Consider the following 23605-nt stretch of genomic DNA (forward strand, 5'->3'; position numbering starts at 1 on the left):
GGACTTTCAAAAAGTGTTAGATAAAGTTTCTCAGAGAGGAAGTCCTCTTATAGATTGGAAACGGGCTAAAACAGAGGAAGCAAAGACTGGGAATTAACTGACAACTTCCCTAATAGAGGGATGTAATCAGTGTGGGGGGGGGATTTATATTGGTGCCAGTGCTTTTTAGCTTGTTTATAAATTATCTGGCATTAAGGGGGTGAACAGCAGGGTGGTCAAGCTTGCTGGTGACATGAAATAATTCGGGGGAGGGGACACACACACACGACTAAATGAGGTAGGAAGGAGCTCTAAACCCATGTCTCCCAACTAGAAGGAAGGGCATTAAAATGGCTATGCAGGCTATAGTAAGCAGCGGACTCCCTTGGAAGGTAGTGGACTCTCCTTCCTTGGAGGTTTTTAAGCCCAGAGTGGATGGCCATCTGCCAGGGATTCAGCAGCTGAGATTCCTGCACTGCAGGCGGTTGGACTAGATGGCCCTTAGGGATCCCTTCCAACTCTATAGTTCTATTATTCTATTATCTCCATGCATTAGTCACTAATGACTGTTGATTCAAATATCCATTTCATTGTGCACTGGATTCAACCAATGAGTCCTGTTTGCAGAAGCCTGCAGAAATACTTCTGCTAGTACGATGGGGCCTTCCCCCCTTTTCCTTCCCCATGCCCCCCCCCCATATGAGCATCAGCTAGGGGTGGGGGTCAGGAGAAGCCCCAATGCCAGCGCATCAGATTTAATGCTGGCATAATAAAATAGATATCTGAAGTGGTGTCAATTAAAAAAATTCAAATCTATTTTGAAATCATACTTTGAAACGTAAGATTTTCGCCAGTAGATAACAAAACAGAGTTGCTAAATTAAACTGGCTCAGTTTTCAGGGCTGCAAAGTTTAAGTCCACTCCACATGGTTATAGCAACTGGAATTAAGTGCCCTTCAAGACTATTATCCTGCATTCTTGCTCTTGTTGGGATCAGCTGCAGTTAGCCAGCACATGCAAGTGGTTAACACTTTTGTTGAACTCTTAGCAGTCAACCAAGTGACTGTAATTTTGGGTGTGCAGCATTTTGAGCATGATGGTCACTGGAAGAGCAAAGAATTGTTTCCATTATATCTTCCCAAATAAGATTCGGCCCCAAATACTAAACTACCACAACTGCCTGTGAAATTTAAAACCTACAAGTTTATCAAATAAATGGCCACAGGGCTGTTCACATCCCAGCAGCTATGCAACTGCACTGGAGATTTCTAGAGATTTAAGAGTACAATGTCGGTACCAACAATGGAAGGTCATTTTGTTGCTTTTGTCATCAAGGCCCAATAAAGATGTGATGTACTTATAGCTGAAAAATGGGGAGTGGCCCAGGGTTAATATTCTGTCAGGGTTAATATTCTGATTAATGGTTGCCCAGACATGGCTTCTCAGGCAGGGCAGGAAAGACTGTGGAAACCCACTGAGACGGAATTTTAATAGGGAGCCCTTGATGAAGCAGTTACAAAAGCCTTTCGGCTGCAGAAAGGAACATAGGGAGTGGCCATATAACATTTCCTCTTCTCCAATCTCTCCCCAGTACAAAATGCTTCCACCCCGGATACCGCATTTTTCGCCCTATAGGACGCACCGTCCCATAAGGCGCACCTAGTTTTTTTGGGGGGAAATAAAGGGGAAAAAATTATTTCCCCCCAGGCGCGGGGCTGGGGCGGGGGAGGCCCGAGCTTCCCCCGACCCCAGTCCCCAAACAGGCAGCTCTCTGCAAGCCGTGGGAGCCCAGCGCTGGCTCCCGCTGCTTGCTGAGAGGTCCGCGAAGCCTGGAGCACTGAGCTCAGCGCGCGCAGGCTTCGGCATGCAGGCAACTCTCCGCAAGCAGCGGGAGCGCTCCTGCTGCTTGAGGAGAGGTCCGCGAAGCCTGGAGAGCGAGAGGGGTCGGTGCACACCGACCCCTCTCGCTCTCCAGGCTTCAGCGAAAGCCTGCATTCGTCCCATAGGACGCACACACATTTCCCCTTCATTTTTGGAGGGGAAAAAGTGCGTCCTATAGGGCGAAAAATACGGTATTCACTTCATCCTGCCCCACAGATGGCCTGTCTTCTTCACCTTGTTCTCCAGTAACAACCACAACCCCTTAAGTGTTTTCTGCAGCCACTCCATCTCCCAGGGGCCTGAGCTGAGCGGGCTTGCTCACAGCAGCAAGGATATCTTTTAGGCAAATGGTCTTGGGATCTACCATTGGATCCCAGGATATGTTCTGCCCCCCCCCCTTGAGTAGATTGCTGCACTCGGGTAGGAGAAACCTGGGCTCATTTCCCCTGCTAAGCCAGTTAAGTTGATTTAGAAGGTCTGCCGCTGGAGAAGCCGATGGCATGGCAGACAGGCCAGCACAATGGCTGGCCCTGCAAACCGCCAGGCACACTCCTTTATACCAGCTCCAAAGTGGCAGGGGAAGCTCCTCCCCACTAGCTTAATGGAAAGGGAAATTTACTCAAAGCTGGCCACCCCTGCATCAGCTACAATCTCACTCTGACAAGCACAATCACAACCACGGCTGGATTGGCGGACTCCTGGGGGTGGGTGCAGTGGGAGTGCTTGCCATTTCCCCATCATTTTTTGCTTTTCAGCTTGGGTGTCCCCCCCCCCCTTCCCAGAACGAGCACACAATGGATGCAGTTCCACCAGGGCACTCATCCTCCACTTCTGCAAAACCATTGATTTGTTGTTGTTGTTGTTTCCTTTTAAGACTCATGCTGGAGATTTTGGTAACCAGATTGTTTTCAAAGAATAGGAGAAAACGTAACAAATCTATGCCCCAGGATCTATCACAATAGTCATTTTTCTATGCACGCAAGATTAAAATGAATGATAGCATGGTGGCAAGAACCATGCAAAGGATAAATTGGACTTCAGAAAGGCTCTGCCTGTTGGTCACGAAAACCCCAAGAAGATTGTTTGCTATTTTTAAAAAGCTTTTGTACAAATGGTGCATCCTGATGGCAGTTTCAATTCTTTTTGCTGGACTTTCAGGATTACTATTTGCATACAATCAAAATTTGCACAAGTTGTACACACACATTACAGAGGGATTCAGTTGCAAAGATACACATGTGGAACCTCAAACACTTATGCTTTCAATATACCCAGAAAAAATACCATTCCAAGTTGTGTGGTGGCTAGGGGCGCACCATTAAGAATGGAGAGCCCTGGTTTCAACTCCCCGCTCTGCCAAGATACAGTCTATGTGACGGTGCCACTCCGTCAGGGGTTGGGGGGGCAGAGATAACTGGGGGGGGGGGGACCCTGAATGCTGCTGCCTTGAGTTCCTTGAAGGAAAGGTGGGATATAAATGTACTAAACATGCAGGTGTTCTGCTGTAACAGTACTAGACAGGGTCAGAATAAATCCAGGTCCTTGGCACCTGGCCTATGAGACATCGGGTGGCAGGATCCAGGGCCCCGGTCAGCAAGCGACCCTTAAGGGAGGGAGAAGCTCCTCTCTTGCCTCCTTGCTTCCAACCCCAGCCGCACCCTCATGCTGCTGCCTGCATGCGCAGGAGGAACCTGCCCCGCTCCCGGGGCTCCTGGGCGGAGCTCTGGCTTCCTCGCCGGCTCCATCTCTCTCAGGCCCCGCCTCTCCCGCGGCCTCGGCCCATGTGCAGAGCGCCTCTGCCCTCCCCGCCCCACTCACCGCGACGAGGCTGGCCACGAGGGCGGCTCCGGGGGCGCCCATGGCGGGCGGGCGGCGGGCGGGGGTCCTCTAGGAGCCCATGGAGGCCGCTAGCAGAGCCCCGGGCGGCGCCTGGCCCGCGGAGGGAGCGCGCCTGGGGCCTCAGCGAGAGGCCGCCTCCGAGGGCGGCTGCGGCGGGGCGGGCGGGGGCTGCGGGCGCGGCCGGCTGCCCATAGCGACCCAGCCCAGGCCACGACGCCTCGCTCGCCGCGCCGCCGGCTCCTGCTGCTCCGGCTCCTGCTCCGGCTGCTGCTGCTGCTGCAGCGGAATGGGCGGGGGGCGGCGGAGGCGGAGCTTCTCCCTCCCGTGACGTCACTCCGCAGAAGCCCCGCCCCGCCTCGGACGCAGCACAATCGCCTTCCTGTGGCGTCGGGGCCGGAACTGCCCCCCCCTTTCGGGGGACGGGGGAGGAGGAGCCGCTGCTCCCCGGCCCGACTCTCCGCCAAACACGGCCGGCTCCTCTTGGCCCCCCATCAGTTGCCGCCCTGCCATGCGCTCCGCCGCTTTTCCAGCCCTGGGGGGACCTCGGGCCGCCTGCCTCCGAGGGTCCAGGGAGCAAGAGGCAGGGGACCAGGCGCCCGATTTACAAATCAGCCCCATACAAAATCCATCGAAGTTGAAAAGTGTCCTTAGCGAGAGGGGGAGGGGGCGTAGGAGTAGGATGGGGGTGACCTGGTGCCCCCTTGACTTCCTAAACCAGGTGTTTCAGGATCTGCTTGGTTTGGGGCTTACCGTATTTGACAGTTTCTCTTGAACAAAGCCTATTCTTCATTGCTCAAAGTCTTGCTGTTGTTTTCCGAAATGGGAGATTGCTTCACACCTACAATAGTTTATTGTCTGTTGGGGAGAGGTGGTTCTACATGTTCTAAGTTGCTGTTGATAAGATTACCCGAAACTAAGCAGTCTGTAGAAAGCTTATTGTTTCGACTTGGAAACTGTGAGTTAATTTAAAGAGAGCAGTCAATGCAAGTTAGTGCTTAAGGCCCTGGTTCCCAATTAGGGGGTCCAGGGACCACAGGGGGTCTGCAGCCCCATCTCTTGCCTCCCCCAACTAAATTTTTGTCATTTTGCATGGTGATATCACAAGTTTTATTCTCTGTTTTCACGCTGTGAGATTTTTCAATACATTGTCCAAAATTGGTTTTGAAATCACATTGCGCTAACCATTTTGACCTGGCAATACGCAGCAATATATCGCTCCTTGTGTGAGGGAGAGCAGGACGGCAAGGCACCACTGATATAAGGGAGATGAGGGCAGCCAATAAGCTGCAGCCTTCCCTCACGGTGAGGGAAAACAGGTCGCCCTTACTTCAGTCAGCAGGAAAGCAACAGCAGCCCCAGTGGACGTGCATCTTGGCTGGCTGCCCCACTGACTTGATGCACCCCCACCCCACCCCACCCACCTCCTCCCACTCAAAGCATGCAGTGGGGGTGACTCCGCTTCCTCTCCTCCCCCCACCCATCTAATCTCCATGTCTGCTCCTTCCCTCATCCCCACACCTGATCTCCAATTTCAGACATCATGATATATTGGAATATTGCAGTGTTTTAGCTGCTAATACATCATAATGTTGAAAACCAGATATCTATCAGCCCTAGTCTGGTTTTTTTAGTACAGTGGTACCTCGGTTCTCAATCCGTTCTGGAAGTCCGTTCCAAAACCAAGGCGTGCTCTCCTATGGGGACGCAGGTGGCGCTATGGGGACGCAGGTGGCGCTGTGGGTTAAAGCCTCAGCGCCTAGGGCTTGCCGATCGAAAGGTCGGCGGTTCGAATCCCTGCGGCGGGGTGCGCTCCCGTTGCTCGGTCCCAGCGCCTGCCAACCTAGCAGTTCGAAAGCACCTCTGGGTGCAAGTAGATAAATAGGGACCACTTACCAGCGGGAAGGTAAACTGCGTTTCCGTGTGCGGCTCTGGCTCGCCAGATGCAGCTTTGTCACGCTGGCCATGTGACCCGGAAGTGTCTCCGGACAGCGCTGGCCCCTGGCCTCTTAAGTGAGATGGGCGCACAACCCCAGAGTCTGTCAAGACTGGCCCGTACAGGCAGGGGTACCTTTACCTTTACCTTTACCTCGGTTCTCAATCCGTTCTGGAAGTCCGTTCCAAAACCAAGGCGTGCTCTCCTATAGAAAGTAATGCAAAACGGATTAATCCGTTCCAGACTTTTAAAAACAACCTCTAAAACAGCAATTTAGCATGAATTTTACTATCTAATGAGACCTTTGATCCATAAAATGAAAGCAATAATCAATGTACTGTATTATAAAATAAATAAGGCAGTATTGTAGATGATAAAAATTAATCTTAATTTTTTTTTCTTAGCTGCACTGATGATAGTCACTGTTTAGAGGGGGGCTTTTATCCATTTCCGCAGTCACACAATCAATCAGTAGCTGACCTGGTTTCCACACAGTCACAAAAACAAATTAACTGAAAAAGCCTCAAAAACAAAAATGCAAAATAGCAAAAACAAAAGCACCAAACGTAATCCGTTCCAGAAGTCTGTTTGACTTCCGAAATGTTCGAAAACCAAGGTGCAGCTTCTGATTGGTGCAGATGCCCCGGAAACAATAGCTGACAGCCACATCAGAAGTTCAGCTTCCGAAAATCATTTGAAAACCAGAACACTTAGTTCCAGGTTTTCGGTGTTTGAGAACCAAGGCATTTGAGAACCAAGGTGTTTGAGAACCAAGGTACCACTGTATACCTAAAATCCTTTGCTTATCAGGGGCTACCCCACATTTTCAGAAAATTGCTTCGCAGAGGTAACCACCATAGAGTTATCATTTTTTTTTTCAAAAGTAGGGGTTGGATTGGCTTTTGAAAAATTGGGGGTCCTCAGTAATTAGCTAATTGGGAACCACTGGCTTAAAGAAATATTCACAATGGAAATTGCAAATTAGCTGTGAAACTTAACACCTTTCCTAATTTTCTATTAACCCAGTGAGAGATAAAGCACATAAAAGGAATTTAGTAATTAGGCAAACTGAGATGCTTATAAATCTTTTCGCTAAATTTCTAAACAAATTTAGAAATGTCCCCAGACTGCACTCAGCTCTCACCTGTGGCTCCTAGAAGCTGTTAGCCTGCGACAGCAGCCGCACTCTGGGAAAGGGCTTTGACTGGCCAGGAGAGGGCAGCCGATGGGTCTCAAACCGGACAGGCTCTGGTGGATTGAGTGGATGAGACCAATAGTGGGTCCAATGGCCAAAAAGGCAGTTTCTGCATGGGCTGATGCCAAAAATATTGCTCTGCTCTACTTTGGACCCCATCAGGGAGGCTGAGAGGGGGGTCTTGTCTGGGCAGCCCCGGACCTCCAGACACACTGGGCAGGCTCGCACGCTGAGGAGGTCGCTTCAGTGCTGCTGATGCAGCAGTTTGACTTCGCCTCCAGAGGCACACTCCATTGTCTCTTGAGACAGGTGCCAACAACAACTGATTGGCTGGGACACAAGACAAGGCCTTTTTGACAGGGGTTAGTTGCTCCCTCTCTTTTAAAATCAGGAGTGCTGTAATTTAATGCTTTTGGGTGATATCTAATATTGCGGTAATCATAGGTACAGTTTTTAGTGATTTTGGGTTGTTGTGTGTGTTTTGTAAATCTATGCTGCTTTGTTTTTGTTTTTCAATAAAGAAAAGGAGGATAGAAACATGTAAGGAAACAAGCAAACTACTGAATATAATAAAGCTGTCCAAATGAAGTGGTCTGGGATTGGCAATGGTTTAGCTAGAAATTGCACTACTATACTAAATGAGAACACTCTGACTTGTTTTATTTCTTACAGTACCCGTAGGTGGCAGTAGCAGCCCAGAAACCACAAACATACTTACAGGCTATGGCAGTCTTCAGGAATGGCACCAGCAAGCCTCTCACTGCAAGCGACTGAACATGTCGTCAACTCGCCATATTTTAAAGAGCTGAAATGACCTTCAGTCGGAGGCTTCTACTTTTGAGTCTTGTATTTCTCCTGTGTATATTTACATCTCAGGAGTGTCACCCAATGGACAAGGATGCTGAAAGATTCATCATTTAGATGTCAAGAGTGTTGTTGGGGGGCTGAAGATTAAAGGCCCCAAAGCTGTCAGCTATCATTCCTCAAACATTTCCAAAAACTTGCTACACTAAAGCTCTAGAGATTATCTTGAACCTGAGTACAGCTGAGGAGGTGGCAGCAAACACTTAATAACCGACATCTCATTGCATTTCCTTGTGGAGAAAAATATTTGCTTTGAACAATGCAAGGAAAACCCCACCTTCCTGTGTATAATGATTAACTGCACGACCAGTTCTACATCTTTTGATTAACATGTTCCTATTAATTCTCTTAAACAAATGGAGGCTGCTAAAGTTCTGTGATCCCAAAATGGAGATTAAAGGAACAGCTTTGTTGTTGTTGTTGTTGTTGTTGTTTAGTCGTGTCTGACTCTTCGTGACCCCATGGACCATATCACACCAGGCACTCCTGTCTTCCACTGCCTCCCACAGTTTGGTCAAACTCATGCTGGTAGCTTCGAGAACACTCTCCAACCATCTCATCTTTCCCAACATCAGGGTCTTTTCCAGGGAGTCTTCTCTTCTCATGAGGTGGCCAAAATATTGGAGCCTCAGCTTCAGGATCTGTCCTTCCAGTGAGCACTCAGGGTTGATTTCCTTAAGAACGGATAGGTTTGATCTTCTTGCAGTCCATGGGACTCTCAAGAGTCTCCTCCAGCACCATAATTCAAAAGCATCAATTCTTCAGTGATCATCCTTCTTTATGGTCCAGCTCTCACTTCCATACATCACTACTGGGAAAACCATAGCTTTAACTATACGGACCTTTGTTGGCAAGGTGATGTCTCTGTTTTTTAAGATGCTGTCTAGGTTTGTCATTGCTTTTCTCCCAAGAAGCAGGCGTCTTTTAATTTTGTGGCTGCTGTCACCATCTGCAGTGATCATGGAGCCCAAGAAAGTAAAATCTCTCACTGTCTCCATTTCCTCCCCTTCTATTTGCCAGGAGGTGATGGGACCAGTGGCCATGATCTTCGTTTTTTTGATGTTGAGCTTCAGACCATATTTTGCGCTCTCTTCTTTCACCCTCATTAAAAGGTTCTTTAATTCCTCCTCATTTTCTGCCATCAAGGTTGTGTCATATGCCTATCTGAGGTTGTTGATATTTCTTCCAGCAATCTTAATTCCGGCTAGGGATTCATCCAGCCCAGCCTTTCGCATGATGAATTCTGCATATAAGTTAAATAAGCAGGGAGACAATATATAGCCTTGTCGTACTCCTTTCCCAATTTTGAACCCATCAGTTGTTCCATATCCAGTTCTAACTGTAGCAGCTTGTCCCACATAGAGATTTCTCAGGAGACAGATGAGGTGATCAGGCACTCCCATTTCTTTAAGAACTTGCCATAGTTTGCTGTGGTTGACACAGTCAAAGGCTTTTGCATAGTCAATGAAGCAGAAGTAGATGTCTTTCTGGAACTCTCTTAGCTTTCTCCATAATCCAGCACATGTTTGCAATTTGGTCTCTGGTTCCTCTGCCTCTTCTAAATCCAGCTTGCACTTCTGGGAGTTCTCGGTCCACATACTGCTTGAGCCTTCCTTGTAGAATTTTAAGCATAACAGCTTTGTACTCTATATAAAAAAATGTCTGGTGTTGCCTTCATATACAGGAGCCAACTTCTAAGGGCTGAGGTCCCTTTGCCCCCCCCCCCCCTTAAAATATTTGAGGGGGCTGCCAAACAAGATGGGCATTGCTGTTCAAATGGTGTCCGTGCACTGCATCATGTTATCGATTATGCAGAGTGGCCTAGGCCCCCAATATTTTATTAAAGTCCCCCCCCCCCCGCTTTGACCAATAAATATGGGTGGAAAAAAAGGCTACATGAAATTTAAAAATTGCCCATCTGCCCATTTCCCCTGCCCTTTGGATTACTCCAGCGTGATTTCTGTATTACTCTTTAAGTGCCATAAGAGGCAGCCTGCTTGTCTTCTGCTCAAAAGGTATGCCAACAAGAGTTGAAAGTTTCCTTCAGAAAGGTAGGGTGCATTTCTGTGAGCTGCTAAAATGCTCTCAAAACGGTGGCAATTTTTTTGAACCTGGTTACTAAGGCAGCGGGACGCAGGTGGCGCTGTGGGTTAAAGCCTCAGCGCCTAGGACTTGCCGATCGAAAGGTCGGCGGTTCGAATCCCTGCGGCGGGGTGCGCTCCCGCTGCTCGGTCCCAGCGCCTGCCAACCTAGCAGTTCGAAAGCACCTCCGGGTGCAAGTAGATAAATAGGGACCGCTTACCGGCGGGAAGGTAAACGGCGTTTCCGTGTGCAGCTCTGGCTCGCCAGAGCAGCGATGTCACGCTGGCCACGTGACCCGGAAGTGTCTCCGGACAGCGCTGGCCCCTGGCCTCTTAAGTGAGATGGGCGCACAACCCCAGAGTCTGTCAAGACTGGCCTGTACGGGCAGGGGTACCTTTACCTTTACCTTTTACTAAGGCAGCAGATCCGGAAAGAGCATAAAGGGCCTTAGGCTACATCCTTCTCTACCACCAGGCCCAGAGTTGCTATCATTTCTTTTGAGAGGTTCAGTGTCAAATACAAACTGGCACGGGCAGCCTATGACTGTCAAAACTCAACCGCCCATGGTTCAGCTCTACTGGCATTGCAGGATGTGAGCTCTGAAACCTTGACACTGAGCATTGCTGGTCTCAGCAGATGATGTCTCTAACTTCACGAAGCCAAACTGCCTTAGAAATGGGGCTTCTGCTTCCAAGTTGAAGATGTTAGCACACGGTGCTCAGCTGTCCCCTGCTCCTTCCTGGGAAGAAAACCAGGACAATTATATTGAGGAAAGGCTACAGCATAACTGCCCAGAATGGTCTGTGGGAGATGGCAGGATGGCTCCAGGTGAAAGAGAGCAGAGTTTTCCTTCAAGGCACAACTCTGCTGAGACCATGCAGAGCTTCTAGTCATTCTTCAAAATGAGAGTGAACAGACTTTGGAGCAATCAAAAGAAGCGGGAACAAGATACAGGGAAATAAATGGGAACAAGCTGTAGCACAGGCAACCACCTCCATTCTAGATCTGCTAGAATTCAAGCAAATGTGGTTAAAATCTGGTGCTAGCACAACACACCCGTGTGTCTTTGCAGAATAATGGGACCGAGCTCTCAGCTGTGCTGGAGGGAATGTGGGTTTGGAGGAACCCTGCTGCTTCTGGTGGGAATGGCCAGCAGTGGGTACCACCTGAGCCTCTGCTGAGTGAGGTCTACCTGTAAATGGAGCTCCTGAACTATGCTCATCTTTCATTTTTATGGACAAAAACGGTAACTTGATAAACTTTATGTCAATGGCTGCCCATCTTACAATTTCACACCATTGGAAGGAGGCAGACAGACAGACAGGAGGCAGTCCTGCAAGAGCTTGGGACCTTTGCCCTTCTGGAGGAGTTAACCAATAATTTCTGGACTACTAAGAGGTAAATCAACACCTTAAAGGCATTGTGTGGTTTGGCATCCATTTATTTTGTACACCACAAGGCCTGGAAATGTGAGGCACCCACCTTCCTACGGGAAAATAACCTGGATTGCTTGATTTGTCACCTTTGATCCCCCCCCCCTTTGGTGGGTCATGTTTTCTGCCCAGATATTTTGGGAGGGGAACCCAGCACATCCACTTCTGCTTTTGAATGGACTTTGTAAAGCCTGGGCTTGTGTATTTTTAATATTAAAGAGGTTTTGAGCAATCCTCGAAGCAAAATTATCGAGGGAGACTTTCCTTCCCCTTGTCTTGCTGTGGAAACAGCTGCATTTTTTACCCTCTAAAATGAGAAAGTTAATATGAATAGCTTGGAATCATTTATCCCTCACAAACTACTGTATTCGTTTATTTATTGTCTCCAAGTTCAAACACTTCATAGGAAGTAACACTTCCAGTCTTTGCCTAATTTCTAATCTATACTGTATTTCAATGTGCCTTTAATAAGCTACTGCGTGAAGAGCATTGGCCGCCTTCTCCTCCTTCCGCCTGGCTGGCTGACGCCCCTGCCAAGGAAGACCGGGGGCCGCCGTCTTCTCCCTTTCGGGGTGCGGTTCCCCTTCCCTCGGCCGGGCGGCCCCCGCCCCAACGCCAGCCCCCTCCCGGCCCGTCTCCGGCGCGGCCTGGCCTGGCCTGGCCTGGCCTGGCCCGGCGGGTCGGGTCGGGGGCGGCGCCGGCCGGCCGGGCGGGCGGGCGAGGAGGCGGCGCCCAGGAGGGCGGAGGCGGCGGCGGGGCCTGCCGGGCTTCCCTCCCTCGCTTCCTGGCGGCGGCCAATCTGGCCTCGCGACCCGCCGCGTCCGGCTTGAGCGGTGTCGGGCGAGGGGCTCCGAGCGGCGCGCCGCGCTGCCTCCGCCCAGCCGGGTCCGCGCAGCATGGGTAAGGGGCGTCCCGGAGGGAGGGAGGGAGGGAGGGGGGGGGCGCCTCAGGGAAATGGCGGGTCCTGCCCCCCCCCGCCCGCCCCCGCTCCGCCTTCCCTTCCTCACCAGGGACTGGCGGCGTGAGAGAGAGGGCAGCTTGGCTCGCCTTCCGGGCATAATGGGGGGGGGGGACAGGGCTCCCCTCCTGCGCTTGCCGCTGCCGCCAAAGGGGCTTCCCAGCCAGCCCCCCCCCCCCGCCCCCCGCAGTCCGAGCCGGAGGGGTCGCCCCACCTGGGAAGCGGGAGGGGCTTCCTCGGAAGCGGGAAGCGAGTGGCCGGGCTTGGCGGCCCCTTTGCAGCCTCTCCTCCTCCTCCTCCTCCTCCTCCATTTTGGAAGGAGGCAAAAGGCTTCATCCTTCCTCCCAGAGATGGGCGCCCATTGCTCGGGGCGGGAAAGCCGCTGGCGCCTGCCGTGCTGCTTCCCGGCCCTCCTGCCCGGTACTTCTTCCGAGCCTGTGCAAAAGGCCTCTGGTTGTCAAGCAGCCCCCAGGCTCCTCCGACCCCACGCTTTGCTTTCAGATGAAAGTTTCAGGCCAAGTTGCTGCCGCCTGTGGGGGAGTGTCAAAGGATGGTTTGGTTTTCTCTGTCGAGTATAAGGGCCACTGTCTCTCAACAGTTCCCTTTAAGATTAAATTGGAATTACAAGGGACAGTTGGGAAATTTCATGTAACCTGATCCTGTGTACGATTTAGAAGTCAATAATTGCTTATCCAGAGGAACCTAATTCCAAACAAATGTTTGTGTTTGTTGAATGTCTTGATGGTTTTGGAAATAAACCCGCAAAAAGATACCAGCAAAGCCTGAATCCCCCTGAACATATTGAGGAACAGCACGCTTGCAAAATGATGCATGTTTTCAAAATTGTAAAAGGGAGAGGATATTCATGTGAAAGAAGAACACCTGTGGACAGAGTAGCGTTGGAGGCTAGCTAGGAAAGAATTCATTGAGCCACAGAGAGTAGAAAAATTTAATGAGAAACTAATGACATGCAGTTCTTTGGAGAAGACATTTGGGAGCTGGCAGTGGAAGTTACAGAAGGCTACATTCAAAAAGCAACTGTATATAGTTATTGAAAATAATAAGATCCACCTAACAAATGCCATGTAATAACTGGAGGAAGTGCCCAGTGGCTTGTTTTTACTCTTTAATTACCACTTGCTTTAAACGTGGCTCAACAGTGATTCTGGCTTCTTTTATATGGAAATAATATACAGTGTATGTTGTGTATTGTAATGTTGCTTGATAAAACTTGATTATTTTTCTTCCTTGGGAAGAGGATGTTGTTGCTGATGGGCTTTGCTCTACATTTGACCACCTCTAAATTGGAAAGTACTGAAGCAAAGCCCAAGACTCCAGCATATGCTGTCAGTGATCACATAGTGTAACAAAAGAAGCACTGTGTGCCTAACTTCTTAGTAAGAAGGAAAAGTTTTTCTTTGAAGTTTGTCTGTCTACAAGTTACACCTTTCTCTTTGTTCAGAGGTAAATTTGTTGTCCGTTACCTCTTGCATAATTTTAATTACCTTTGTTTCCTGCTAACTGGGCAGTTTTCAAAGATAAAAAGACCTGATTTGCATGTCTTGCTAAACCCTGGTTTAACAAGATGAGGAGGAGGAGGAGGAGGAGGAGGAGGAAGCTGACAAGAGCCTCAGGCTTCCATGTTCTGCTTTCTTCATCCCGCACAGCTTGGTAGACGGACTTCGGAAGCTTTTTTCCTAAGTCCCTGAATCACATGTGACTGTTCAGCCATCACTTCCTTCTGCCTGCGAGGCCAAAAAAGGTTAACCACCCTTGATTTAGTGTGACAGGTGAACTAGGCTAGAAGTTCTGATTCAGAAATTCTTGCATACTATAAATGCTTGTATCTTCTCTACCAAACAGATGTTTAGGACAGCCTACCTACCCAAATAGGGGACGCAGGTGGCGCTGTGGGTTAAAGCCTCAGTGCCTAGGGCTTGCCGATCGAAAGGTCGGTGGTTCGAATCCCTGCGGCGGGGTGCGCTCCCGCTGCTCGGTCCCAGCGCCTGCCAACCTAGCAGTTCGAAAGCACCTCCGGATGCAAGTAGATAAATAGGGACCGCTTACCAGCGGGAAGGTAAACGGCGTTTCCGTGTGCGGCTCTGGCTCTGGCCAGAGCAGCGATGTCACGCTGGCCACGTGACCCGGAAGTGTCTCCGGACAGCGCTGGCCCCTGGCCTCTTAAGTGAGATGGGCGCACAACCCCAGAGTCTGTCAAGACTGGCCCGTACGGGCAGGGGTACCTTTACCTTTACCTTTACCTACCCAAATGTGCACTGATTTCTGCTGTGATACAGTGGTACCTCGGGTTAAGTACTTAATTTGTTCCGGAGGTCTGTTCTTAACCTGAAACTGTTCTTAACCTCAAGCACCACTTTAGCTAATGGGGCCTCCTGCTGCCGATGCACGATTTCTGTTCTCATCCTGAAGCAAAGTTCTTAACCTGAGGTACTATTTCTGGGTTAGTGGAGTCTGTAACCTGAAGTGTATGTAACCTGAAACATATGTAACCCGAGGTACCACTGTACTGGGATGAGGTGGGGAAGGAATTTCCTGTGTGTTACAAAGTATGTTTTGCTATAGTCACATGCCTAGACACATCAGAATGCTTCTAACATTCTGTAAATATGTAATGAGTAGGAAACATCTTTAAAACATACTTATCTCATCTATTCCACAATAGTCTTGTGCAAAATTGAGTAAAAGTTTCCTTTGATTATCCTAATTTAAAGTCATCCTTTTATAATCATTTTGTGGGACCCGGGTGGCGCTGTGGGTAAAACCTCAGCGCCTGGGACTTGCCGATCGTATGGTCAGCGGTTCGAATCCCCGCGGCGGGGTGAGCTCCCGTCGTTCGGTCCCAGCTCCTGCCCACCTAGCAGTTCGAAAGCACCCCTAAGTGCAAGTAGATAAATAGGTACCGCTTTATAGTGGGAAGGTAAACGGCGTTTCCGTGTGCTGCGATGGTGCAGGCTCGCCAGAGCAGCTTCGTCACGCTGGCCACGTGACCCGGAAGTGTCTCCGGACAGCACTGGCCCCCGGCCTCTTAAGCGAGATGGGCGCACAACCCTAGAGTCGGACACGACTGGCCCGTACGGGCAGGGGTACCTTTACCTTTACCTTTATAATCATTTGGGCACAAAGTAAAGTTTAAAATGCAGTATGTGTGTATGTATGTGTTATACGTATACATATTGTGTAACTTCTCTAAAGCTTTTCCACTAGTCTAAAGTGGTTGAATGTTACTTCGTAAGTTGGAGAGAGAAATAAGCAAGTAGCAGCCCCGGGGGGGGGGGTGTGTAGTGGTGGCAAAGCAGCTTGCCAAGTTCAGCTCATAAGTTTATTGTTCTAGGCAAAAGCCATGACAAACTTGTATTAGGCAATAATATTAATAAAATAATGCAGAACATGATCCTTATTTCCCTTGTGCATAGAATGAAATAAAAACTTTTGACCACTGCTAATAATTCATATTTTTATCTCCAAAAGTTACTGAAATGTAAATTGCTGTGCTTGAACTGTTTAGCCAGAAGCCTTTCTCCCCGTTTTATTCTTAAAAAAAACCCAGCCTGTTGCTGAAATGGGAAATGCTGGCATATGTAGAAAATGGTTGTGGTAGTGTGGGTGACGCTATATCAGTCTGTTTATAGCCAGAGAGGAGGAAAAACAGCAGACACACAAAAATGGCTAAAATTAACTCTTGATTATTGACTTGCTTTTAACCTTCAGGTCTAAATCTGTGACTTTAAAAAAACAAGCAAACTAAAATAACAACAAAACCTGTCATCTGGACTTGCACCCTAATCCTATGTAAATAAAGATTACCATATATACTCAAGTACAAGCCAACCCGAATATAAGCCGAGGCACTTAATTTTAGCACAAAAAACTGGGAAAACCTATTGACTCGAGTACAAGCTGGTTCACCACACCACAGACCTGGTGGTGGCGGTGGCAGGAAGAACAAGCAGCCCAAAACGGCTCCTTTCGGGCCGCTCGTCCTGCCACCGCCCGCCTCACTCGAGTATAAGCTGAGGGGGACCTTTTCAGCATAAAAAATCTGCTGAAAAGGTTGGCTTATACTCGAGTATATATGGTACTTCCATGTGATTATGCACAGGATTGTCACCTAAATTCTTCATTGTGGCCTTTGTGTGGCCACATCAGAACGAAGCAATATTTGGAAGGGAGCTACAAACCTCTGGGTACAAGAGGCCTCCTGCCCCATGAGAGTGTACAAGACTCAAGGGGCAGGAATTACTATTTTCCCATTAAATTCCCTTCTGGCCACCACAAGAGCACTATTGTCAAGTTATTTCCTCATCCAGAGAGCTCATTCTCCCTTTTACTGCCCTGTCCTTTACCTCTTTTGCTTTCTCTTTTCTTTTGTTTGGTTCTTTTCTTTCTTGAGTGAACTTTATTCTAACTCTCCCCCCTTTTTTCTTTCTTTTTGCTGCTTTATTGGCCTGAGGGCCTACTGGAGGGCTAGCACCCTGCCTTGGGTGAACAGGAATGTTACTTATTCTCTCTCCCTCCGGAGCATGTTGGATTCCTATTCCCATTGTCCAGTGTTTACTAAGCAGTCCTGCATCGGTGGTGTGTGGGGTTTTTTTTTTTTGGGGGGGGGGAATTGTTAGCCGTTAATCAGTTGATATGTGATTTATTTTGTTTTGTATTGACTTGCCTGCCAGTGCTAAAAAAACCTCTGGTCTGCTTATTTGGGTGTCTGTTTTCCCAGGTTAGGAAGACTGAAGCTTTGATAAGAGCAATTGCTTCAGTCTGGGAGTTTCTATAGGAACTGGGGCAAGCGTTACTGTGTGCTTTCCCGTACTCCTGAGGAGCCCCATGCACAGTTGGTGGACACTTCGCCAGCGGCTTTGAAGTTCTTGCCTGGCTCTTAGTCTCCTCTTCTCCTCATCAGATAGACATATCTGATGGCTCCTTGCAATGAAGACTGTGGCCATGGTGGATATCTGCTAGAGGGCCCAGCTCCTCATCTGAGGAAACCTTGGGTCTGCACAGGGTTCAGCGCTAACACTGGGTGCCAGGGTGGCTTCCTCAGGTGGCAGTAGCTTTGATGGGCCGTGGAGCCTAAAAGGGATAGAGATTGGAAGGGCAAAGGCAGGTCCCTTGCATGGACAGATGTAGGCAAAGCCACACACTTCGCAATCTTGAATATCAACTTAGTTACCGTCTCATTTGAGCTTCTTTCTTGTAACTTACAGCCTTGGTATGTTGCTCTTCTTTGGTTTTGTGAGTGTTATGAGTATTAAAGCAGTTTGTAAAAACACACACAAGTAGGGCTTGTACTTCCATGTGCCTGAATTACATACGGTACGTTTCCGAGCAACAATTCAAAGTGTTGGTGCTGACCTTTAAAGCCCTAAACGGCCTCAGTGCAGTATATCTGAAGGAGCGTCTCCACCCCCATCGTTCAGCCCGGACACTGAGGTCCAGTTCTGAGGGCTGCGAGAAGTGAGGTTACAAGGAACCAGGCAGAGGGCCTTCTCGGTAGTGGCACCCGCCCTGTGGAACGCCCTCCCACCAGATGTCAAGGAAATAAACAACTATCTGACTTTTAGAAGACATCTGAAGGCAGCCCTGTTTAGGGAAGTTTTTTAATGTTTGAAGTTTTATTCTGTTTAATATTCTGTTGGGAGCTGCCCAGCGTGGCTGGGGAACCCCAGCCTGATGGGTGGGCTATAAATAAATTATTATTATTATTATTATTATTGACTCTTCTCTTCTCCCTCCTAGTTGAGTATGTTGTGGAGTATGACTATGATGCAGTGCATGATGACGAGCTAACTATTCGAGTTGGAGAAATCATAAGGAACGTGGCAAAACTAGAAGAAGAAGGATGGCTTCAAGGAGAGCTCAGTGGGCGAAGAGGCATGTTTCCTGACAACTTTGTTAAGGCAAGTTCATCGCAATTCTTTGCTATAACAGTTGTGCAACTTCAAACATTAAATCATACTTGTACTACTTGACATTAAGCTTGGAGATCAGAACTATTTCAATAATGATACAGCTGAAATTCTAGAGTGGTGTGCGAAAACCTTTGTAGGAAGAAAGACCTTGATTAGTTCTAGAAATTGGCTGGGAATATTCTGAAGAGTTGTAAATTTAAGGCTGTGATTTGTTTTCTTTCGTATTGCAGCTTACTATTCGACTTTCCCTATTTATATTTTATGGCATTTTCTTCTTAAGGTTGCAACTTGCAAAAGCTCTGAATTGGAACCCATTCTATTCTTTAATGCCAGTTGTATTCCTCTCTGCAACTGACATAACAAATGTGCAAGGAAGAAGTTACTAGGTTCTTGCATATTGCATCACAGTGGGCCAAACTTGACATTACGGGTGACTGATGAAAATTGTATCCTTGCATCTAGTTACCCCCTTCTCAGCCTTTATGTCTGATTTAGCTTGTACCAATATAATGACTTCAAGATGGTGTACTAGATGCAGTTGGATGGAAAATGGATAGTGTACAGAGTCATTTATGTTTGGTACCTCACTAGTGGCTTTTGGTCCAGAAATGGGTTTGGGTCTTGTCTCCCTCACTGCTCCATTTGAATGGGTCTTCTCTCTGCACAGAAGCTTGTACAGAGTGGTTTTGGAGCTAAAGTTCAAAGACTTTATAAAAAATGAATATCTGTGGCCAAGATATTTCTCAATCAATGCAGAGATTCTTCTGCACTGTATAGAAGTTTTCATCCTTCTTGAATATTTACCTGCTTTGTTGTTTGCATCCACCATCTGACATTCTGCAATTTGGATTGTATGAGTTACTTGTTATTTTGCCTAACATAATGACTCCTTGAAATCTCATAATATAATATAAATTTAAAAGGAGAAACAGCTGGTGGTGAAATGGGATAGAGAAGATTCTGATCCCCTGGATATCATGACTTGAGTGTGGCGAAAAGAGCTGTTAAAACAGAATTGGAGAATTGGATCTGGACAGGTGGCCAGATCCTGATCTCTTCTACCCCTTGTGGGTCAGATGAGCAGGTGGGCAGCCAGTCACTTGACATGGCCACGATGTCAGATGATGGGACCTTTTGGCGGGTCCTGACAATTGCTGGGACTTCAAAGCACCATGCAAAGAGCCTTGCTGGGGGCTTTGAAGCACCACCTGCCAGCTGATTGTTAGTGCTTCAAAGAGCTGAGCAGGGCTCTTTGTAAGGAGCAAGAGGCTTGCAAAGGGCCCTGCTCCATAATATGCAAGCCCCTTCAAGGACTGCACAGCTGATGTCAACTAGCTCCCTTTTACTGCCAGTCAGCTGATGGGCAGTAAGAGCAAGCCTCTTTTACCCAAGCAGAAACAGGAGCTCAACTTAAGGTTCCTGATTCTACACTAGTATGATGGGGGAGGTGGTATAGTTTGGGGAAACAAAACTGGAAGCCAGATTGGGACTGCTGGTGGGGCCTCATCAGGCCCATGGGCTGATGTTTCTCCATCCCTAAGCTAAAGGATTCGAAATAAGGAAACAAAGCCAAACTTGCACATTTTCAGGATGTATGTAGAATATTTTTCATCAGGGCTGAAGGGCACAATTTCTCAGCAGCAGCAGGATGACATGCTTGATGTCCTATTCTGAGTAATGAAATGCTGTTGATGTTGTTGCACTGAAACAAATTGCCTGCCAAGTATTAGGAATGTAATGGATTCAGAAGGGGAATGGACTTCAGAATACCCTCAACAATTCTACAGTACAGATACCTTAACCTACACTTTAAAAAATTGTGCTTTCACATTTGGTACTACTGTATTTTAAAACTTGAATTTCTAGAGCTGTTGTTGGCCTGTCAGAATGAGAGTGTAAGTTACCTCAGCTGCCAGGTGTAAAGGTAAAGGGACCCCTGACCATTAGGTCCAGTTGTGATCGACTCTGGGGCTGCGGTGCTCATCTCGCTTTATTGGCCGAGGGAGCCGGCGTTTGTCTGCAGACAGCTTCCGGGTCATGTGGCCAGCCTGACTAAGCCACTTCTGGTGAACCAGAGCAGCACACGGAAACGCCGTTTCCCGCTGGAGCGGTACCTATTTATCTACTTGCACTTTGACATGCTTTCAAACTGCTAGGTTGGCAGGAGCTGGGACCGAGCAACGGGAGCTCACCCCGTCACGGGGATTCGAACCGCCAACCTTCTGATTGGTGATGTTAAATAATGAACTTAGCAGCAGTGGGCTTTCTTTGTTCTCCCAAAAGCTTCGTTTAGCTCAGGGGTGAGGAACCTTCAGCTCGCATGCCCCTTGTGCCCCTTCAGGCTTCTCCACGTTTGTCCGCTGAGGCCATTTCAGGCAAGCCACACCTACCTGCCCTACACCTGGCATCATACAGGTGAGGATGGGGCTTGCCCCAAACCTGCTTTGTGCGGCTCCCAAAGTGCCTGGCAACCAGCTGTTTGTCAGGAGCCTTTGAAGCGCTGCACAAAGCTGGGACCCAGTTTCAAGGGGCATCTCTTTTGCACCAGCTGACTGTGCGCCTGAGCCCAGTGCCAAGCAGCCTCACTCCCCCTTTGCTTACTTGTAAGGCTTTCATGAGCTGGTTGATTATTGAAGGGGCTTCTCATGGTGATCTTGCTTTTCAAGAGTGCAAGGGCCTCTTTTCTTGCATTTTCCTTCATTTCTTCTCATAATTATATTTTTGTTGGCTTGCCAGGAAGAATAATGGTTTTCCCCCTTTATTTGAATTCTGCTGCATCATTTTGCTTTGTAGGCGTGCAGGCTGAGCATGGGGGTGGGGAGAGCAGACTGGAAATTACGACAAAAAGAGGGTTTTTGCGGGGTGGGGGGGGTGCCCTACCTGTGCATTCTGAAGTTTGATTTTGTGTATCCGATGGCGTATTTGGTATGGAGAGAAGAGTGTAAGGGGAATAAATATTCTTACCGTATTTTTCGCCCTATAGGACGCACCGTCCCATAAGGCGCACCTAGTTTTTTGGGGGGGAAATAAAGGGAAAAAAATTATTTTCCCCCCCCCAGGCGCTCCCGCCGCTTGCGGAGAGGTCCGCGAAGCCTGGAGAGCGAGAGGGGTCGGTGTGCTCCGACCCCTCTGGCTCTCCAGGCTTCACCGAAAGCCTGCATTCGCCCCATAGGACGCACACACATTTCCCCTTCATTTTTTGAGGGGAAAAAGTGCGTCCTATAGGGCGAAAAATACGGTATATCTTGAAATAGATAACAAAACCATTCTGGGTTTTGGTCCTCCCCACTTGTGACCGTGAGTGAGATTTACTGAATGTGTGTTGTCTGCTTTTTGAACTCAAGTCTGCAGCACAAGATCTAGCCCTTCCTGGAGATGCTGGGGGTTTAACCTTCTGCACTCAAAGCAGCTGCTCTGCCACAGAGCTACAGTTTGCAAAGGAAGAGCATTTCAGAGAGGCTAAAGCGTACCCTATAAAACTGACTCTGACCATTAGAACGCCAATCCAGTTCTAACTGGGTGTTAGAAACAAGCCAGCTTGAAGCCCTAGCATGTTCCCCTCCCCTCCCCCACCCCAGCATTTCATTTCCAGATTGAAACTGACTAGTCCCCCTGCCCCCGCCCAACCAGCATTTTCACATTACCATTATTGCCTGCTTCCTCCTGCAGCAAGAAGGTGGGTGCCTTTTCACATAAGCAGGAGTTTCACCTTGGAATTTCCTGAGTGCCACACGCTGTACACATCGTTTTATCGTGAGTACTTCTGGAGAAAGCAGCTTTTGGACTGCTGGGAGTTCAGCCCTGTAAAACTGCCACTTTCTACTCACAAGGTGAACATCTGAAGAGCAGTACCTATTCTGATTTCTCAATCACTGCCAAGATTACGTACAGCATACATACATCATTTTAGGTATTCTAAACCATGCTCAAGGAGGCTTACAACATAAAAAAATTACAAACACAACAAAAGTCACCATTAAAATAAAGCATCAAAAAGTACACAGCCAAACTGAACCATTTCCACACAAATCATAATCAGATCTAAAATACAGATACAAAAAAATAACTGCAAAACAGCAAGAATCCCCCCCCAAAAAAAACCCCACTTCTAACCCAAGACCCAGTGCAAGATTACTGGCCTGTACTCCTTCCACATGGGACGCAGGTGGCGCTGTAGGTTAAAGCCTCAGCGCCTAGGGCTTGCCGATCGAAAGGTCGGCGGTTCGAATCCCTGCGGCGGGGTGCGCTCCCGCTGCTCGGTCCCAGCGCCTGCCAACCTAGCAGTTCGAAAGCACCTCCGGGTGCAAGTAGATAAATAGGGACCGCTTACCAGCGGGAAGGTAAACGGCGTTTCCGTGTGCGGCTCTGGCTCGCCAGAGCAGCGATGTCACGCTGGCCACGTGACCCGGAAGTGTCTCCGGACAGCGCTGGCCCCTGGCCTCTTAAGTGAGATGGGCGCACAACCCCAGAGTCTGTCAAGACTGGCCCGTACGGGCAGGGGTACCTTTACCTTTACCTTTACTCCTTCCACTATCAGGCAGCAACACAGATTATGTTTCTGTCTGCATAACGTCATTCTTTGTAAACTATGGATTATATTCCTATTTCTGCCCCCCCCCACACCCCATTCCAGCAACATCCCTGTGGTCCCTCAGATAATCCAGAAGCTACTGTAGGCCTGGAAGACCCAGTCCAGCCTCCAGAGCAGATTTTGGGGGCTGTGAGCGAATGGAGACCTTTTCGGCTCACACAGGAACAGCATTGGATTCAACTTGCAACCTTTATCTTTCCAGTAAATAGGTCATGAACACCCCACCATTTGTTCTTTCTGCTAGTACTCTTAAAAATATTTATTTTGACTTTGTGAAGCAGTTTATCAAGTAAATGAATCTTTTGCATAAATATTTCTGATACTAATATTGCAGACTGAACTGTTACTTTGATTATCTGTTCAAGGCACTTAGGCAAATGAAAGAGCTTTTTATTTATTTATTTTAAAACTTCTTAATTTTTAATTGTTTGTGCTCATGAGCTGTGATTGGAGCTCCAGTTCACTGCTGGAGAAAAGGTTGGTGATCTCCTTGTGCAGCAGCAGCAGCTGCTTCAAACATTGTATGAACCAGGAAGCTTGCTAGTTGATACTTGAACTTTGGCCAGAGCAAGAACGTGGCTTGAAACTTGGTTCAAAATACACAATACGCACAGACATACCTGGGTGTGTTCAAGCAAATATGTCTTTAGAACCAGTAAGTTCATTTTTCCCTTGTTAAAAGCAGTGATATAGTATGAGAATCACAACCTTTTGTGAGTAGTGGGTTGAACCTGGTTAAACTGTTATTGTACTCTGATTTTTAAAAAACAATTAAGCAATTTCATGACCTAGTCTGATGTAATGTCTGTAAATTATGTGAAGTTTCCTAGGTTTACATAACTGCCTAGTTTAGTTCAATTTTATAATGCTTGGATTCAGATGCTGCTTTTAATTTTTTGGCAAGTTGTTAATATTTTTTT

At 48.1% G+C, this 23605-nt stretch overlaps 2 protein-coding genes and 1 long non-coding RNA gene across 6 annotated transcripts in view; 1 reads left to right on the top strand and 2 right to left on the bottom strand.

The window, feature by feature from the left end:
• TNFRSF21 (TNF receptor superfamily member 21) overlaps positions 1-11946 on the bottom strand; it is a 47339-nt gene extending 35393 nt beyond the window's left edge. The window contains exons 1-2 of one of the 2 annotated variants that reach the window (XM_079969869.1): positions 11942-11946; positions 3679-3723 (exon numbers count right to left, since the gene is read on the bottom strand). In XM_079969869.1, coding sequence (XP_079825995.1) covers positions 3679-3720 — 42 coding nt within the window. In that variant the 5' untranslated portion in view covers positions 3721-3723; positions 11942-11946. Of the gene's footprint in view, positions 1-3678; positions 3724-5341; positions 5388-11941 lie in introns of those variants that run through there. The other variant, XM_079969870.1, reaches the window with a different exon arrangement.
• A 34-nt stretch (positions 11947-11980) lies between these two features.
• CD2AP (CD2 associated protein) overlaps positions 11981-23605 on the top strand; it is a 41341-nt gene continuing 29716 nt past the window's right edge. Inside the window, exons 1-2 of one of the 3 annotated variants that reach the window (XM_079969854.1) lie at positions 11981-12106; positions 17922-18086. In XM_079969854.1, coding sequence (XP_079825980.1) covers positions 12103-12106; positions 17922-18086 — 169 coding nt within the window. In that variant the 5' untranslated portion in view covers positions 11981-12102. Of the gene's footprint in view, positions 12107-12453; positions 12585-17921; positions 18087-23605 lie in introns of those variants that run through there. The other 2 variants (XM_079969853.1, XM_079969852.1) reach the window with 2 other exon arrangements.
• On the bottom strand, positions 12651-16963 carry LOC307212741. Its single transcript, XR_013837163.1, has 3 exons — positions 15285-16963; positions 14426-14901; positions 12651-14045 (listed from the first exon to the last, which is right to left on the bottom strand). It is a non-coding gene; the product is annotated as an uncharacterized lncRNA (long non-coding RNA).

The sequence above is a fragment of the Podarcis cretensis genome (genome assembly GCF_951804945.1).
Source record: "Podarcis cretensis genome assembly, chromosome: 3".
NCBI lineage: Eukaryota > Metazoa > Chordata > Lepidosauria > Squamata > Lacertidae > Podarcis > Podarcis cretensis.